Below are 18,746 nucleotides of genomic sequence, written 5' to 3'. Positions count from 1 at the left end.
CTTGCTTACAATAGCAAACCTGAGAGCAGTGAAAGTATGTATGAAGTTCACCTACCCATCTCTTCAGCACATACCTTGGACTTAACTGTATTACGTCTGCACTTGTTACCTCATTGTACTAGAATGTATTATTTATGTATTTTGTATGGATTTTATTACTTACTTTTGTAATGCTTTAAAATGCATTTTGTATGCAAATAAATTTGATGAATCTTCATGTTTCCATGACATCACCATAATCAAATACAAATGCAGGTCTTCATATCAGAATACCATCGTCCAGAAGCAAGGCAGCATATCAGAATACCACAATCAAGAAGCATGTAGCCATGCTGGAAGTGCATCTTAATTTTGGCACTAATGACTCTCCATATATGTATTATTCACCAAATGCAGAAAGATACATACTGTTGTTTTCGGGTCTTATTCAACAGCTATTTTATACTTTATTTTATTTTTGGAATAAAACCTCAGAAATCTACACCAGCACTCATAGTACTGACATAAGAGCAATTCTATGATACAAACCCATCCCTGTCATATTCAAATGAGAATGTTAGACAAAAATATTAATGAGACACAACATCAGACCCCTGACCAATTCTCTCATATTACTGAATTACAAATGGTACATTGATATTTTATTTTAAAACACTGAAACTCAAAATAAATTATTGTAAGGTTATATTGGTTTTATGTTGTGAAATATTTGTAAGAAACATTAAAAACTGAAATATGTTGCTTGCGTAAGTATTCAACCCCTGTGGAAGCTCCCAGTTTACACAGATTAAAGAAATTGCTCATACGAGGACACAATTACCTTACCATTTGCAGTCGCAGTCACATTTTCTGCAGCTCCTGTCCCCCTTGCGGAGTAGTGTGTCCAATGAGCAGACGGCCCTCAGGTTCAAGTATCCTGGTCGGGCTCCTGTCAGGGCACCTGCAATGAGAAACAGATTCACAGTCAACAGGTCTACTAGGTGAAAAGAGGAGGCTGTCAGAAGTATTAAAAGACTTATCTGCGCACAATCCCAGAGAGAGAGACGGCTCAGGAGGTATAGAGCAGTGACTACAGTTGGATTGGACTTATGTTTTGTGTTGTGTGAAATGAAAGAAGCAACAGATTTAGAATAGTTCAGTTTTATTCGCCAACTAAATATTAAAGGCCATTTTAAGTAGTTTCCTTTTTGATAGTTAAACACAGACTTCTTGCCCTGTGTGCAATAATAAGAAACATTTTCTTACTGAATCCTCTGGTGTCCATGGTGGGTGATCTGAGATCCTTGTCCAAACTTGTGTGGCGGTCCATTGAGGGTAGTGTGAGGGTCCCCTCCTCTTTAAATACTTGGGATGGCGTAATTGGGGTTACATTATCACAGACTACCTGTGACACTTACAAGGGTCTATGAACTCGGGAATGGGGTTCATATTTTTTCTAGCAGAGAAACAGTCTAACTTGGCAAATTTGTTTGACTGTGGCAAACTGCTGCTGGAATGCTGGTAATGCGTCACGTCCTTGCGCTGTCGTAATGCAGTACCCAAACTTGAATAAATTATTTTTTTTCTAATTTATTTTAGTTGATTTTGTTAGCTGCAGTATACAGTATGTCAAGACCCCACTCTATTTCATAATGCCTCTTGTTACACGACCATGAACTGAGAAAGGAGTCTTATACTCGGTTAACTGGTTCAAATGATATGTGACTGTTGGGTTCAGTAACCACACCGCAAAACACAACCTGGTCATAGCAAAAAAATGCACCCTAGATTGACATATGGTTTGTGTTTCCCTCCTGACTATATTTGTTGTCTTCTAGAGCTTTGAAGTCTTCTGAGTAGTGTTTGCCTGCTTTTTGCTGGTATGTGAGTGTGAAGGGGACTATTCAGTTACATCTCACTGCTCTGTCTGATATGGAAGCTGAAGAGTGCAAAGCGAGGAGCTGCAAGTGCAGGAGAAAAGGGGGTGGTAACATTGATAAAAGAGCAGTGCTGCATCCAGAAAAAAAGATTGTCATCAGCCGGAAGTAAAATGTTGTGCCAGAAATGACATAGTCAATACCATCTTCATCCGATGTCAGTCAAATCCATGAGTGAATTCACTAGTAAAACTCAGTATACAATGTCAAAATAACAAATGATGGATACATTACCAAACCTGTTTTGAATAGAAGGGCTGGGTGGTTGTTTGGCCAGGCAGCGCAGGTTTTTGGCCATGTTGTGGGAAACCCTGTATTATTGTTGCCATAACAACAAAGTCTAGTTTTAGTACTGTAAGTCAAGTGGTTAATGCATGTTAAATCACTTTAAGATCTAACAGTCAACTAAACCAGTTTATAACTCACCCAAATCAAAAACAAATGTCTGCTGTTACTTAACTCTGTAAGATGAAGATTTACAACATATTTTAATTTTACGAGTTTTCGAATCAGTTTGTTAAATTGTCCTTAATTTGTTAACACTGACAGTAGAGACAACCACTTTTTCAATTCACAACCAAACGTTTAGCTCACTAGACGATTATTACATTTTTTAGCTGCCAATGATCAACCATAGATATATATACGTAGATGCCTCATTGTCCGTTGCTGCCAAAGTTTTCACCCGGCCCTCAATCTCAAATGTGAAGGGGGTTAAAGTGACCAATGTGTCAACGGTGCCGCCATATTGGGGAGGTCAGAAGTTGGCCAAGGCAGGCTTGTGTACATGGATGTAACTTGGTGGTATGTGCCACAATTTAATTAACAGTCTAATGTTCTGACCAACTCGAGATATAAATTATTATCAGTGATAATAGTCTCCCAAATTACACTATGTAACACAATTTTTGTTCCTGGTAGTAAGTGTTATTTCCTAATTGCTTATGCCTCAAAAGTATAGAAAATGGCTATTATTCCCTACAAACTTTGCTTTTGTGACCAGGACAGTGATGTTTTGAAATTGACCTATTTCCAATGAGAAAACGGGCGAATTTGTGTGTTTTCGTTCACAAAGTCAGAAAAAATGTACATTTAGTTTGAGTGCGGACGCCGGGGGTCAGAGGTCACGTCGTCACTTTTCAAACTCCAGTGCGCATGACAGCCGCTAGAGGCAGTAAACCGCGCCGCACGGATGCCGTTGACTGTCGCCGCTGTAATGATGCTCTTGAGTTTTGTAATATCCACATTTTCAGTTGTGCTGTTATAGTACATATTATATTGTATTGCTTATGCATTTCTGATAAAAAATACTTCTATGGATGAGCTATTTTTAAAATATAAATAAGAAGCGTTGTTGAACAGACGATACTGCGACTACGGCCTCTTCAAGGCCTACGAAGCCGGGTATTTTCCTGTGGTGAGAGTCCGGACCAGCAGGACACGTGTGCAAGCTCAGGTAATTTAGAGAAGTAGACGTACATTCCGTTTTCCTGGCCACTTGCTTTTTTAAAAGCAGACTGTATATTTGTAATCGGATAATGTTAAATGCCCATATTACCTTGTACTATAGCCTACTAAAATGTATAAAAGGATGTGGTTAATTTAACTTGTTACTTTGATATATACACCGGAGATATCTACTGTTTATATGTTTATGTTAATGTTCTGGTGGCTAGTTATTCACCTATGTATGCATATTATAAATGTGAACTGTCCAATAGAAAGAAAAAATGTTTGAAAACGTTTGATAAGAACTTCGAAGCCTATCGTACATCTTAGCATTTATAGCAACTGTAAGTGACATTATTAAACTGAATTGAAAATATTACATTAAAAATAACTTACAGTAAATTTAGTGTGTGTGGGGTATACACTAAAAAGCATCGCCCGTCATCGGTAACATTTTTCGTTTTCATATTTGTAAGCCATCAATAATAACCGAAAAAGTAAATAAATCCAAAGTGGCGAGAATGATTTGTAAATCTGTATCGCAGGCTCGTTGCTGTTGTGTTTGTAGCGTTATTGATTGACTATAAAAGCGAGGCAACTCCTGCACAGTGGTGATTTGAAGTATTGTGTGATGGTCGTGTGGACATGTTGGGACACATCTTCTCAACTGCGGCGTCAGCGGTTTGCAGAGCGGTCATGCTTTGACATGTCAAACCTGCAGGTCCCAGAAGACGCGACGCAAACGCAGGAGATCTAGCCCCGACATGTCCACGGCAGCCTATTTAAATACACTCGCCACAAGGAAGTAGCCTTGCCTTGCATTTGCACGTAGAAACTGGCGCACTTTATGTACAGTTAGGTTGATTTTTAAATGTTTATCTTAAAGGTAAGCTATAATATATATTTCCATACTTGTGTTTTTGTGTGTGTGATGAAGGGAAAACGATTGCAGAATATTTTAATAATTGTGTGGATCTGTTTTAAAAAAAAAAAACAAAGTGTGTTTTCTTGTCAAATTGTGTAGTACTATGACAGCTAAGAGTTTAAGGAGTGTCAGTTATTAATACATGATTGTTTGCATTTTGTTTCCTACTTTAATGTATTTCTTTTTATTCTCATAGGTAACAGACAGAATGGAAACTGATAACTGCTTAAGCAATTCACAGATAAATGCAGCTGATAATGAAAAACTTGTAAGTTATTTTATTTCTTTATTTTTTAATTCTGATCCTCTTGTTTCAAACCCTAATAACTGGCTATGACTTTATTTTTTTAGGTGAAACCAAAAGGGAAACTGCAAACTCTGCTGAAGCATGCAGGTGCAGATAAGGATATTTTCACAATGAAAGAGGTGAACATTTAATTGTTTATACTGGTAAATTCAGCCTGTGAGAGCTTATTGGCTTTCTTTATGGCCACAGCAATATTAAAGGCAGGTCTGATTACATGTTGGGCATAGTCAAACCAGTTTCTGAAGGCTCTTGGTTCTGCAGGTTTTTTGTTACCTTAAAATATTATAAAGTCTTGTAATCATTGTGATTTAGGCAAGTCAAATTATGCAATTTTAAGACAGTATTGTGTTTAATTGGGGTTTTTGGTACAGATGAAATCTAAGGACGCATGGGTACTTGGGGATCCACCTGTGCCACTTATATAGTTCAGCAGTTTCTGTGCTAAGGGACTCCAGCTTTGGTGCTGCAGAGCTTTAGTCTTCAGATTTCCTTTCCAATGTCTCTCTTAAGAAACATGAAGTATTGGGGATCTACGGGTTGGAGAGATGATTCTGCCAGAGATCAGCTGTGTGAATTGGTATTGAGTAGCCTATGGGAAAGGAAAAGGAAGGCTATTATAGGGCAGCTGCTTCGACTGGTTATGGTTTTGTACAAATTAGTTGCATCTGAAAATGTTAAATAAAATAATGTATTTGAAGTAGGTTACATCATAATTTTGGATGACCTGCTCACATGGCTTGGGAGACAACATTATCAAAGAACAATGTTTTTCATAATTATGTAGTTGGCTTAATTGATAGATCAGAATCTTGATCCAGATTATACATTAGAATAATACTCTGGTGTGTATAACCACATGTAAGAGTATTGCAATAGGAACTGCTAGGTTTTATTTACAGCTGATTTTGTTTTCAAAAGCAGTTAGCAACCTGGAGAATTGTGAGTTAGTTTTCATAACAGCTCATATAATCTAATTTAAAGATGTGTATATGTTATAAACTTTACTATCACTGCAGCCAGAGAAACTTCAGAAGTAGGGATTAACCGTTAATATGTTGTCTTCAAAGGCATATGATATTACTGAAAAAATAAACATGATTATACCAAACAAGAAGGGGTTATAAATTGTTGGACTGGTTTTTATTTTGATATGGATGTTGAGACATAACCTAGACATCCGTGAAGACCTTCAATTGAACATGATGAAGAACCAATTGGAGTTGGTATTGTGCTTGCTGCTTTGATCAAAGCACCAGTTCACACTCTTATTACAGATGGTTCACAAAAGAACATGGTTTTGAGAGATCCTGCAGATTTTGAAAAATGTTAAACTTTTTTTAAAGCTTTTTTTTTTTCTTTTTAGGTCATGTTTTATCTGGGACAGTACATCATGGATAAACAACTTTATGACAAGAAACAGCAACACATAGTGCATTGTTCTAATGATCTTCTTGGTGATGTTCTGGGAGTGAGCAGCTTCTCTGTTAAAGAGCCCCGGTATGTACACGTTGTACCAGCCTAAGTCAGTAACCACTTTCAGTACAGTTTGTTCTCCATGGACCAAAGGGGAGACTCTGTTATTTCAGATAAGGCCCAGGACACCAAATGATGATCACTGTTTGTCAAGGTCACTGTATGCTATCTAGTCTCAGTGGTTCTCAACCCTGGCCCCGGAAGAGTCCCTACCCTCTGGTTTTTGTTCCAACCGAGCTCTCAATTACTTAATTGAACTAATAATTACCTAAATCAGAGCCTTTTAATTATTTTAAGCAGTAGGGTTGTATAATTGTATAAGGGATTTATTAAGGAACTACCTTCTTATGAGTTACACAATTTAAAAAGTTAATTGTAAGCATATTTAATTAAGGTTTCAATTAAGTAATTGAGGCTTGGTTGGAACACAACCCAGCAGGGTAGGGGGTCCCCAGGACCATGGTTGGGAACCACTGATTTAACTGATGTTCTTCCCAGCTGATGCCAGGGAAACGTGTAAGTGTGCTGAATTAAGACTCGTAGCAGAAAACCCATGGGCTTAGTCTTACTGGTGGAGTACTTTATCTGCTTTCAGCTATGGATATTTACAAGTGGAAAAATGTATTGGCTGTTTATTGTTCAAACTAATTTATTAGGAATTGCTGACCTGGGTGGAATTAGTGACAAAAGAGGATGTACTAGTGATCTGTTCCTGGTCACTTTTCATTGGTTTTCAAAGTGGCTAAGGAACCAGCTACATTGTATTGCAGTTTCAAACACTAAAATATGCTTTTATTTCTTTTTTCAGAATCCTCTATGCAATGTTTTCTAAAAACCTGGTTGCTGTCAAAAATCATGGTAGGTTCTTATTTAATCTCATCATTCTTCTACAGGTTTCATTGTGATTTCAGGAATACACAAAAAATAACAATAATATGGTTTTGTGATCATTAGAAGGGTGGATTAAAGAAAAGGCTGTTTCTGTTCCAACAAAACACTTTCAGATGATTCAGCAGACAAATGACTCAGTGAGAAGAAATAGGCATGCAGTAGTACTGTGGTTTTAGTTCCTCTATTACGCCTATGCCTTTAAAAGACGCAGTGCAGATTTTCTTTGAACTTTAATCACTTTTCCATCTTAATCTGATGATCTAACTGCATTTACAGGGGAACTTTTTCAATACATTTGTAATGAAGTGGCAGACAAGTTTTAATTGACAAGTATGTACTGGATTGCTGGAATTGTTATTAAAATGGGATTTGATTTTGAAGGATTTCCTCATGATTATTTTACACCCATTCTGTTAGATTTACTCATATATAATGTAACTGTTTTATGTAATTTAAAATGCAATTAAATGTGATTAATCACATTTCTTATATATAATCCTTTTGAGAGCCCTAATTGTAACGTGAGTGTACTTTGTTCTCCCAATACAGATTCACAGTCTGGATTTACAGAGCCCAGAAGTCAAAGCGAGCCAGACAGAGGGCCGGAGGTAATTAAAACAAATTACTGTATACAATTGATTTTCGAATATTGTGCCATGTTATCTTTACAGGTGACAGTGGATCTCCTCATAAAGTATATAAAACAAAAAGTTGTTGTTCTCTTTTCAGTATTGTCAGTATTGTTTGTCTTTTTTTAAATTCTACTGCATTTCCCAGAAAGAGGAAAGCAATCGAACATCAACAGCTACTTCCTGTTCGTCTACTTCTGAACGAAGAAGGCGAAGAAGTAGTGACCATGGTTAGTGTCTTCACCTCTCATTTATTTTCATGTGTTTAAACTACACTCACAGGCTGACCCCAGAATGATGAGAAACATGTATGTGAGTGCAGCAGCCACAGTGCAAGACTACAGACAAATTTGAGGTCTGCGACAAAAATCCCAAATCGGAGCCAGATTGGTGCCCGCTCCCATCACAGACGATCGTTTTGTATGAGATGCTTCTGACCCAGTCTTAAACTGTAACTTCACAACATTGTTTCTCCACATTGGTCCTGGTCTCTCTCCCTCCTTTTTGTTCCAGCTGAAATAGTTACTTAATTGAATTCTCACTTGAAATATCTAATCATTTAACAACTGACAAAAATCACAAAAGTTCCGATTCATTAAATATAGTTTTCAGATCATTTATTTTACAACTGGGAAATATACCTGTAAATCTAGATTTCCTCCAAGACCACTGCTCTATACATTGATCTAATGGATGCTGGGATTATTTGTCCTGTTTTAATACCTTTGACCACTGTTCATGAATGCTGTATGAAGCTGATCGATGTTCACAAGGGCAGTATGATGTTGAATGGTGTGGTCTTGTTTATATACAAATTGAATAACTGCTCCACTGTGACCGCAAACGTCAACAACAACCCAGCTACCAACACTGAGGTGGTAAACTTAAATCGATCATTGAGAAAACAAATTGCAAGGCCACATTATGATCTATTCAATTTAGTGTTAACTTGGAATACCTCTCTTGGTAAACATTGGTTTTAAATACAGTGGCTCTCAAAAGTATTCACCCCCTTTTGGACTTTTCCACATTTCATTGTGTTACAACATGAAATCAGAATGGATCTAATCAGGAGTTGTTGCCACTGATCAACACAGAAAATGTCAATAATGTCAAAGTGAAAAATATAATTACAAATAGAAAATAGAAAATAATTGAATGCATAAGTAATCACCCCCTTTAGTTACAGCCATATGTGGATCAGTCTCTACCAGCTTTGCACATCTGGACACAGCAATGTTTGCCTATTCTTCTTTGCTAAATTGCTCAAGCTCAATCAAGTTTGATGGGGAGCTTTGGTGAACAGCACATTTGCTTGCCAATTTTCGGTATCGATATCGAACCCAAAAAAACCTGTATTGGTCGGCCTCTATTAACCAAGTCAGAAGCTTCCAGAAAGTTTCATTATTGTGTGTTCTTAAGACTGTCTTCACTCGTGTACTAATGTTTCCCCGTCAGCTGGAGCCTCTACAGATGAAGAGCATTGTGAGCCGAGGAAAAGGCACAAGTCTGACAGCATCTCGCTGACATTTGATGATAGCCTCTCCTGGTGCGTCATTGGAGGCCTTAGGAGAGATCGCGGAAACAGTGAGTCTTCGGATTCTCGGAGTGATGTGAGTGCAATTAAACACATGCCTCCATACTATGGTGATTTGGGAGGAATCGGCGTTTAAAATGTTATGAATTGTACATCATTTCAGAAATTGCAGTGTCAGAAGAATGCTCGTTTTCTTTTAAATGCCACATTAGTCTTTTAAATGGTTAAAAATATATATGTCCAGCTGTAAATGTTGGTTTCTTTTCCATTAATGGGGAACTGCACCACAATGTCGTCGTCCCCCCCCAAAAAAAAAAAAGAAAAAAAAGTGGATCAGTTTCTGAAAGAATAATGTTGGGTGGTGTGTTCCTTGTTGTCCCTTTGGATTGCTTTTCATGTGTATTTGTCATTATGCCATTGAGTAAGCCAACTGCTGTATATTAGTCTTCTGTCTCTGGTAAATTTAAATACTATTAATCAACATTTCTTAACTCGTTTCTCTTTTTTTTTTTTATCCAGGAAATAGATATTTCTGGTAGTGAGGACTCTGAAACATCTTTCAGTCAGGATTCTGATTCAGACCACTTCAGTGTGGAGTTTGAAGTGGAATCTATTTACTCCGACACCTATAGCCAGAATGATGAGGCTTCGGAGCTGACCGATGAAGACAATGAGGTTTCTGTTTCTTCAGTGCACTGAATTTGCTGTCCAGATTGGACATTGGAAAATCGAATAATTGTAATGTTTGCATATATAGGGTCCTATGAAATCCAGTCCATTGAAATACAAATAATTGAAAATGCAAGCAAATTACATGCCAATACTTTAAAGTATTAATAAAAAACTAGTAATTGTGAAACCTTTTTAAAATAAGGTTTTTGAAAATTATTTTAAGTAATTGGAAATACAGAAAATACGTATTTGACCCAGTTCTGGTGAGAGTTGCATCTGTCACTCACACTATGCCATAACTTTGCAGTTTTTGCCGTGTACTCATAGTTTTACATATTTCAGTTTTCAGAAATGTCAGGTTTTACAATACTTTAGGTATCAGAATTACCTTCGCTATAGTACTCGGACTATTGTAACAGATGGTGTTGAATATGATGTGTGTTCACAAAGGCGTTCCCCAAGGTTCAATTTTGGGTGCTTTATTGTTCACTCTGTATATTAATCAGAACTTGAAATTTTCATTTTTATGCTGATGACACTACTGGAATAAATAACCAAGCATTGCCTTGGCAGCTAATGGTGTCTTCCTGACTAGATGAGGTTATCAAATCTTGTAATGGGCTGATGGTGAGCTCTTGGTGCCTGTTTGTGTGGTGGTATGATGAAAATGGTGTTTTGCGCAGGTATATGAGGTCACGGTCTATGAGGCAGATGATGGCGATGACTCCTTTGATGAGGACCCTGAGATCTCGGAAGCAGTACGTTGTCCTTTGAAATGCAATCTTTTCTTATTTGTTGTATATTTAACTGGGGTTATAATTTACAGAAGATAATACAGAAATTATTACAAATCGTATAATCGTAAATCTCGTAAAACTACTCGCTTCTTTTCTTAAGTCTTTTGTAGTCATTTCTGTATTACTTTAGTATAAATACATGTTAATTTGGATTCATGTTTTTTAATTTTTTTCTGACTTTATGTGAACGAAAAGACACAGTCGCCCGTTTCCTAATTTGAAATAGTTACATTTCAAAATATCACTGTCCTGCTCAGAAAAGCAATGTTTGTGGGGAATAATAGCCATTTTCTATACTTTTGAGGCATAAGCAATTAGGAAATAACACTTACTACCCCGGTACAAAAATTGTTACATAGTGTTATCTTTTACTTCTTGGAGAGCCTGGTCTATCACAATACACCATTAAAAAGTAACTGACATTTTCCTGTCTCTCGTTTTTAAGGATTATTGGAAATGCCTGCAGTGTGAGGAGTTGAATCCCCCTCTTCCTCGACACTGCCCCCGCTGCTGGTCTGTGCGCCCAGACTGGTTTCCGGAGTTGGAAAGCGATCAAAAATCCTGGCCCACCAAGTCATCTCCTGACATTGCAGCAGTGGTGGACAAACATTCCACGGAGGAAGGTATTGATGTTCCTGACGGCAAGAGGTGCAAATCTGAGCACCCCTGCGACCCCAGAGAAGACTCTAGCAAAGACGTTTCAGGAACAAAGATTTTGGCGACGGAATCCCAGGAAACCCAGTACTCATTGCCTTCTACCTCGGGGAGCAGCTGTCCTGCCAGCCAGGAGGAAGCCCCCGAGCTGGAGAGAATGAGCAGCCTGGAGGCCACCTTGCCCCAGAGCAGTATTGAGCCGTGTGTCATCTGCCAGAGCCGGCCCAAGAACGGCTGCATTGTCCACGGCCGCACAGGTCACGTCATGGCCTGCTACACCTGCGCCAAGAAACTTAAGAAGCGCAACAAGCTATGTCCTGTTTGCAGAGAGCCCATACAGTCGGTGGTGTTGACCTACTTCAGCTGAGAGCACACACAGGAAAATATATTTAATAGAAACTCTAGCAAAGTATTTAGTATTTAAGAAATATATATATAATTGTTTTTGTCTGAGTCTATTTAAAATATATTTTCATATTTCACTATGGCCTTGTAGTATGAGGATAAAAAAAAAAACAACCCAAAAACATTAGCAAACTGGTGGAAAACTCCTTTTCATGTTTTCTATTTACATAACATTCATGAATTACATCTTGTTGTACACAGGTTATAAACTGCATGATTTTTGAAGAAGCAAGTAAGACATAGTTCTGCATAAAGCATTATGGTTGAGTTCTCCAGGTCTTTTATCGTTGCCCACAGTACCTGCCGAGCCAATTGTTTTCTTTATAATACTTGATTTTTTATTGGATTCAATTCAATTCCATTTTGCAATAAAACAAAAGAAAAAAAAAAACTCAAATGTGTAAACCCATATCAGAATTCAATCTACAAGCGACACTGGGTTTTGATTTATTTTTCATTCCTTATAGATAAAGAACAGTTGTCCTTTGGATTAGTGCCCCAATTGATGCTAGAGACCTAAAATATTTATAATTTTTATTATTTTGTGCATCATAAAATCAGAAATATGCTGGTTAGACTTCTATGGCAGGGATGGCGAACCTGTGGCACACGTTCCCAGAGTGGCATGCTCCCAGAATCATATAGGTTGGCACGCCAAGTGACTGTTTTTTTTTTTTTTTTTTTTGCCAGCCTGCCCCTCAGTTGTCTAAACTGATTGGCACTTCAGAAAACCAGTCAGTATATTTGGCAGTGACGGCATTGCCCCCAAGTTATTGAGCAGCGCTCACGTTGTTTTCAGAATAATCATGTTTTAGCTTGGGTTCTTGTGCGCAGATCTTCACAGTTATGCGCAGAACTGCAGAATCCTCCTCTCCCATTGGTGGAGCTGCACAGATCCATGCAGAACTGAAAATCTGCACAGCACGAATGAGGTGTTAATGTTATGATGACTGTTTATGCGGCTGTGTGGCTCTCTGGGACCAGGAGGAAGATGACTTGTGATTAATTGTGGTCAGCAATGGATGTGTCTGTTGAACACGTAGGGGGAAAGCATGTTGTTTACCATTATCTCCTGTATCAAATGGAAATGGCCACAATCATTCATATTTAACACTACGACGATTTAAAAACTTCATAAATTTGGCAAAAGAAAGTTATGCCTTTGATTTGATGCCATACTCAGGGTAGATTGACACTGCATTATTTGTCTTAAAACATAAGTGCCACACAATGTATATTAATCTACCAGTTTTAGTTATTTTACAAAATGTAAAAACGGTAGATATTAAGTAAATATACGTTGAAAAAAGGTGCATTGGTAATGATTGAGTGCAAGTGCAAACAAACACAAAACGATATGGAAGGGTTACTAATGCAGCCAAATGAACAAACATTCCCAGGGCAATGGGAGAATCTGTGGGACTTTGTTTTGGGGGGTAGATTGTGATTTTAAATGAACTTTAGCATTGTAATCCTCAAACTTAATGTGTGATGAAATGTGATTCATGCATTTTACTGCACTGTAGCAATACTGCAACATTTAAATTATGTATTCATTGTATGATGCACTAATTCTTTATTACTTAATGTGACGTACTTTAGCATGGTGTGCCACTATATACAATCAAGATTGATTGATTTAATTTGAATGAGGATTAAAGATTCTCATTGTCCAAAATACATAGGGACATATTCCAAAAATGATTGCGCTAGTGAAGTGCTATTGCTTTTTATATTTGTAAATTGACAATAATCGGTGAAAAATATAACCTGCATATTTATAATATTTTTTAGGAAGAATATGTGCCTTGCTTCATACTCTGCAGCAGACTCCCATTAGCAGACTGGAGCTGCACTTGCTCTCCAGATTACAGAGGGATAAGGGGGTGGGTTCAAGGTTGGGGGAGGTTGGTGGGATGGTTCTATCTGTCCTTAGTTTATACATTTTTCTGTATTGCAGGTTTGTTTTGTTGGCATGTTTGCTTATCTTAATTACAACCAAAAAATACATATAAATATTTGTTTAAAAAAAATGCCATTTAGCCCCTGCATAAACTTTTATATCCCTAATTTATCATTTGCACCCTTTGGCACTTGGCAAAGTATACAAACCAGACTTTGGGCACTTCATTCAAAAAAGGTTCGCCATCCCTGTTCTAGGTTTTCCAGAACCCATTTTAGTTCTTCGCTTTGGATCATGTACTCGTACAGGAAAGACAGTCAGCACAATGTTAACCAGTAACCAGATATACATATATACATTTGGGTTCTTGTACTGTGACCTTCACATAAGACAATGTGAATACAGTATGAAATATTAAACATTGCATACAGGGAGATACAATCATAAAATGCAGTATTCTCAGGAGAATACAAACTGATAAGGTGAGGCCCCAGTTTTATTAAAACCATTTTTACTTTAATTGGACAGTCACTAATATCAATATAGGGTCACCGTATCCATATCAATTTATCAATCAAGACATAGAACCTAGCCAGCCAATCTATTTTTGGAAGGGGCTTAAGTTTCTCCGATGACAAAGAACCATTATTTCAGAAGGCGTCTGACATAATGCCCACCCACTGAATTTATGACCTTCCATTTTCAATCTCTTCGATGGCATGGTCCAGGAGAGCCACAGTCCAGGAGGATTTATTGGTTCCACTGAAACCATCAGTTACTAAAGACTGCACATCGTTTTTAGCTACTTATTGAGCATATAATTTGTTAAATCCTGTAACTTGGAGTTATTTTTTCTTTACTGATAGATGATGAAGGATGAGCTACTAACGTGCAGGAATATGGCTCCAGGATCAGGGTTGGTCTAAATGAAGTTTTCAAAAGCCCATTCCCAAGTCTCCTTCCCATATCTCCAATAATACATTACAATCGATTGTGTGTTCTTTGAAAATTTGCGATGGAGCCTTGTAATGTTTTAACCTTAAGTTCCTTTCCCAGATCATTACAAAGTACCAATACACAAAATATGAAATGCATTGCAGTATGTTGATCTGACAAAATATTCCACTACCAATTAACTAAAATAGCATGTAGCAGTTACAAATGTGTTAATGTCAGCACACAGGAGTAGTTTTTCTTAACCTCCACTCTCGATATTTTAGTTCTAATATTTGCTGTTTATTGTAGCTGAAACGAGAATCTCAAACTCGGCACCTGGAGGGCCATGCTGTTTTCTGGTTTCATTGCACTGGAGCTCTCAATTTCTTGATTACTTCCAGCTGTTTTGTCAATTAGACATACATAACGTTGTTCTAAGGTATTCTGTAGCTGATGACTGAAGAGATTTGTATTTATGGTGCAACTACCTGTAACCTAATTTGCAACCTGCAGTAATGAATCTTAGAACTGATGGCTGGGTTGGAATAAAAGACTGTGGCCTTCCAAGAATTTAGTTTGAGGCCCCTGTTCTAAAACTATGATGGGATGTAGTGGACAGAAAGGCTACAAAATAATGAATGTCACAATAAAATACGCACGGGAGTTTAATTTGTTCCTCACAGAACTTTTGCGGGAGAACAATGCATACATAATTCCCAATGTCTTGCTACAGGGACTATTCTGCTAAGCTGTTGCAGAGAACATGTCTCAGCCTGTCCCAACCTCTGTCTGACCTCTGGAAAGCTTGGCTCAATCATCGAGCAACTATTGTAACCACATAATGCAGTTTCTCTCCATGCTTGTTCTCAGCGCAACACTGCATTATTTAGGCCTCTTCTGTTTTAATCCAGCCTGTGAGTAAATGAGAGATGTTGCATTTGAATTATTGTATTACGTTTAACGAAGCCTTGTAGTAACATGACCTTGTTGGAGTTAGGGTCTAAGTTAGATGCGTTGCTGTGAGTGCTTTCAAACTGCATTCGATATTTTTTAAAATTGGTGAAAAGTAATAAACTTGTTATGCCCATAAAGATAATGAACTACACTGTAGATATTATACCTGCTCACCTTCATTATCTCTATTCCAGCTCCTTATCTACAGCTGTGGCATGAGGGATTGTGTATTATAGGGTATTTGTTGGGTATTGTGCCCAGTTTCCAAATGCTTTTAATTGTGAAGGGCTGCTAACCTTTTCACATCCCTTTATGAAAGAACAATCTCTGTTGCAGCACATCTGTAAACGCGCTTCACGACAGAAATGTAGATCTCAAATCACCAGATTTTCTTCATACTCACGGCAGTCTAAAGTTTCAGAATATTTTATCCTACTTCATACATGCAGAAACTGTAGAATGTGTGTGTGGTGGAACTGCAGTCTTACTTTTGTGCTTAGTCTTTTTATAAGTATTTCTTTGTCAGAAACAATACTAAGGTTTAGAGTGGTGAGGGGGAACTTCAATACAATTGGGCTTTCTGAATTGTTGAGGTGGTTTAGGTATCCTGCAGTTAAACAGTATACTGTGTGTGTGTGTGTATTTTTAACTAATCACATGGTTTTACTTGGAAGAAATCAGTTCCAAGACAAAACAAAATATATAATACTAGGAATTGGTACAGAAAACAAGTTCCATAGTTTACAGTCACATGTAGAAACCTTTGTATTTGTTCTCTTGCAAGCGAATATTGTTTCCTTTTTTACTTGCAGTGGAAGTCCAGGATGGTTTCTGTATTTAACATAAATGAACAGGTGATGATATGAGTTTACTTTATATTTTCATCACTGCAGACCTTTGATCAGGTAGTTGATGTATTTGTAAATCTACCGTATACATTAAGTAAAATACCAAAAATTCCAAGTTAAGGGCAACATACCTCCTAGGTTTTCTCTCTGCTTTGAACCAGTATCTCTAATATGCCTTAATTTTAATCTTTAAGCACTTAGACAATTTTGTGTAAATGTACTGCAGAGTGCAATAAGAAACAGTAGGGAGGTTTATGTCTGTTTGTAAAGGCTGATGTATTTTTATGTAAATTTTATTTTTAGAGATTAATTTATTAACGTGTAACATAAGATGTGCTCTATGCCTATTATTTATTAAGATATGGATATAGAAACCTTTTTTGTGTAAATATTTAGTGCCAAAGAGAAATTTAGGGTATATTTCTTCTCCCATTCTTTAAATAGAAGGACTCTTTATGTTGGAGTAATTTATAACACCAGACATTTATATGAACCAAATGTTCATGATTTTATTTCTTTGCCAGTTTTTGTGCATATTCTAAAGTGTAACATGATTCCTAAAATCATGGTTTTATGCATCATGAAGTGTTTCTGTAATGTATAGTTGAGATGTATACCACTTTTCCAGTTCGAGCATACAATCAGCTTTTTACAAATTAACATTTAAAACTTGGTGAAACATGTTAGTCATTCAGTGTTTCAGGATGTCTCATAATATGAAAATAATTATTCCAGTTTCCACAGGGAAGATATATATTGTCCATTTGTAGTTTTACCACTACCCAGGAAATTATAAGTAGAAGAAAGATGAATAAATAAAGCTGCCACTATGCTTGTATTGTTCATTAAGTGTATTTTTGTTATTATGAATGATTTTGTTTACCTCCTAGAATATGCATACATATACAATAAACACAATTATTCAGTTACAAAATGTTACACATACTATAATGATATTAGGCAGAGGAGCTTTTTCAGATCAGCAGGGACAAACGCACCCGGGGATACAAATGGAAATTGGGCTTCAAGGCATTCAAGGCAGAAGACAGGAGACACTTCTTCACACAGAGAGTCACAATCTGAACAAACTCCCCAGTGATGTGGTTGAAGCTGAACATTTGGGAACATTTAAAAATAGACTCTATAGGATCCTTGGATCACTTAGATATTAATAGACACCAAACGAGCACAATGGGTCGAATGGCCTCCTCTTGTTTGTAAATATTTTGTATTATCAATTGCAGTTTCCAGTCAGTTTAATAAGCAATTATTTATTTCACCTGAACTAGAATTATATCAGCTGGGACAACAGTAAAAAGTAATGTATTTGTTCCATCACATTTACAAATATGATGTAGTCCTCTTTGCAACACTTATACTATGTTCAGTCAGTGATGGTGTTCATTTAGAGTAGTTAGTCTTCCATTTGTGTGCATTTCTAGACTGGTATTCATTTCGGTTCTATAGAACATATTTGTTGAAGATTAATAATGACTTTCAATTTAAGGTGATTTTGCTTTGCAACTGGTCTTTGGTCCATGATCATATCCACTTGATAATATGATTACATCCTGTAGTCACTCCTTAACACAGACAGAACACACTATGGTGTGATCAGCCCTTTATGGGGTAAAAATATCAGATAAATGCTTTTAACTCCAGATTAAACCATTCACCTCAGAACATTATTGATACATTTCACAAACACAGTCAAGCCAAGGTCTAATTTTACCAAATAGGGGGTGGATCTGATCTTCATAGTACTTGATTTGCACATACGTGTAAATCAAAATCTGGTGTGACCATAGAATTGTTTTTATCACAACTCCAGTAATCGTATCTTTGGCCAAAAGCAAACGCAACAACACCTCTTGTCAAAAGTGCAGAGTCCCTGATCTCCTTCCAGCGATTACTCAAGATAATCTTTTCAGCCTTTTCAGACAGTGCTTTTAGTCATTCATTCTCCTGTAAGATTGCACTTATACAACGTTTTGTCATACTCTTGCCTTTGCATTATTAGCACTTGTATTGTTTATTTTGATTTCCCCTATGCTCCCTCTCCCTTAATTCTTAACTTTGACTTAACATCGTCTGCACTTATCAGCCTTTACAATCTTGTAAGACCTCATATATTGTTTACCGTATATCTCATATACACTTGTGTAAAATGTTTTATGCCTGAACTGCACTGTATTATTGCACTTTGTATTGCTCTTATATTTTGTAAGTCGCCCTGGACAAGGGCGTCTGCTAAGAAATAAATAATAATAAATAGTATTTTTATTCTTTGCCCTCACTGGAATGCTTATGGTTATTTTTTACCTTAGGACTTAGGAGCACTATGCCCCTAACATTTTCAATTTAGAGGCACAGCCCAAAGTTTAAGCGCACGCACACACACAAAATAGAAAATAGTGGCACATATAAATGGTTCATATTTAATGCAATCT

The 18,746-nt window shown here is 37.1% G+C and overlaps 1 protein-coding gene across 2 annotated transcripts; it reads left to right on the top strand.

Annotated features, from left to right (window-relative positions):
- The first annotated feature begins 3,074 nt into the window (after positions 1-3,074).
- mdm2 (MDM2 proto-oncogene) lies at positions 3,075-18,592 on the top strand. 2 transcript variants are annotated; one of them, XM_066704130.1, is made up of 11 exons: positions 3,075-3,372; positions 4,487-4,558; positions 4,642-4,716; positions 5,961-6,094; positions 6,879-6,928; positions 7,511-7,569; positions 7,739-7,820; positions 9,049-9,203; positions 9,647-9,802; positions 10,483-10,557; positions 11,042-18,592. In XM_066704130.1, exons 2-11 carry the CDS (start codon positions 4,499-4,501, stop codon positions 11,615-11,617), a joined length of 1,422 nt encoding a protein of 473 aa, XP_066560227.1. In that variant the 5' UTR covers positions 3,075-3,372; positions 4,487-4,498; the 3' UTR covers positions 11,618-18,592. The 2 variants fall into 2 exon arrangements, with proteins under 2 accessions (XP_066560227.1, XP_066560226.1); XM_066704129.1 differs by lacking the exon at positions 3,075-3,372 and adding an exon at positions 4,105-4,251.
- The last annotated feature ends 154 nt before the right edge of the window (positions 18,593-18,746 follow it).

This window comes from Amia ocellicauda, chromosome 5, assembly GCF_036373705.1.
Source record: "Amia ocellicauda isolate fAmiCal2 chromosome 5, fAmiCal2.hap1, whole genome shotgun sequence".
Taxonomy (NCBI): domain Eukaryota; kingdom Metazoa; phylum Chordata; class Actinopteri; order Amiiformes; family Amiidae; genus Amia; species Amia ocellicauda.
This window is presented reverse-complemented; position numbering and strand designations above follow the sequence as displayed.

Excerpts from the sequence above, each read along its gene's own strand:
- mdm2 (XM_066704129.1), top strand. Across the intron at positions 4,559-4,641 it reads CAGCTGATAATGAAAAACTT|GTGAAACCAAAAGGGAAACT; the intron begins GTAAGTTATTTT and ends TTATTTTTTTAG. Across the intron at positions 10,558-11,041 it reads ACCCTGAGATCTCGGAAGCA|GATTATTGGAAATGCCTGCA; the intron begins GTACGTTGTCCT and ends CTCGTTTTTAAG.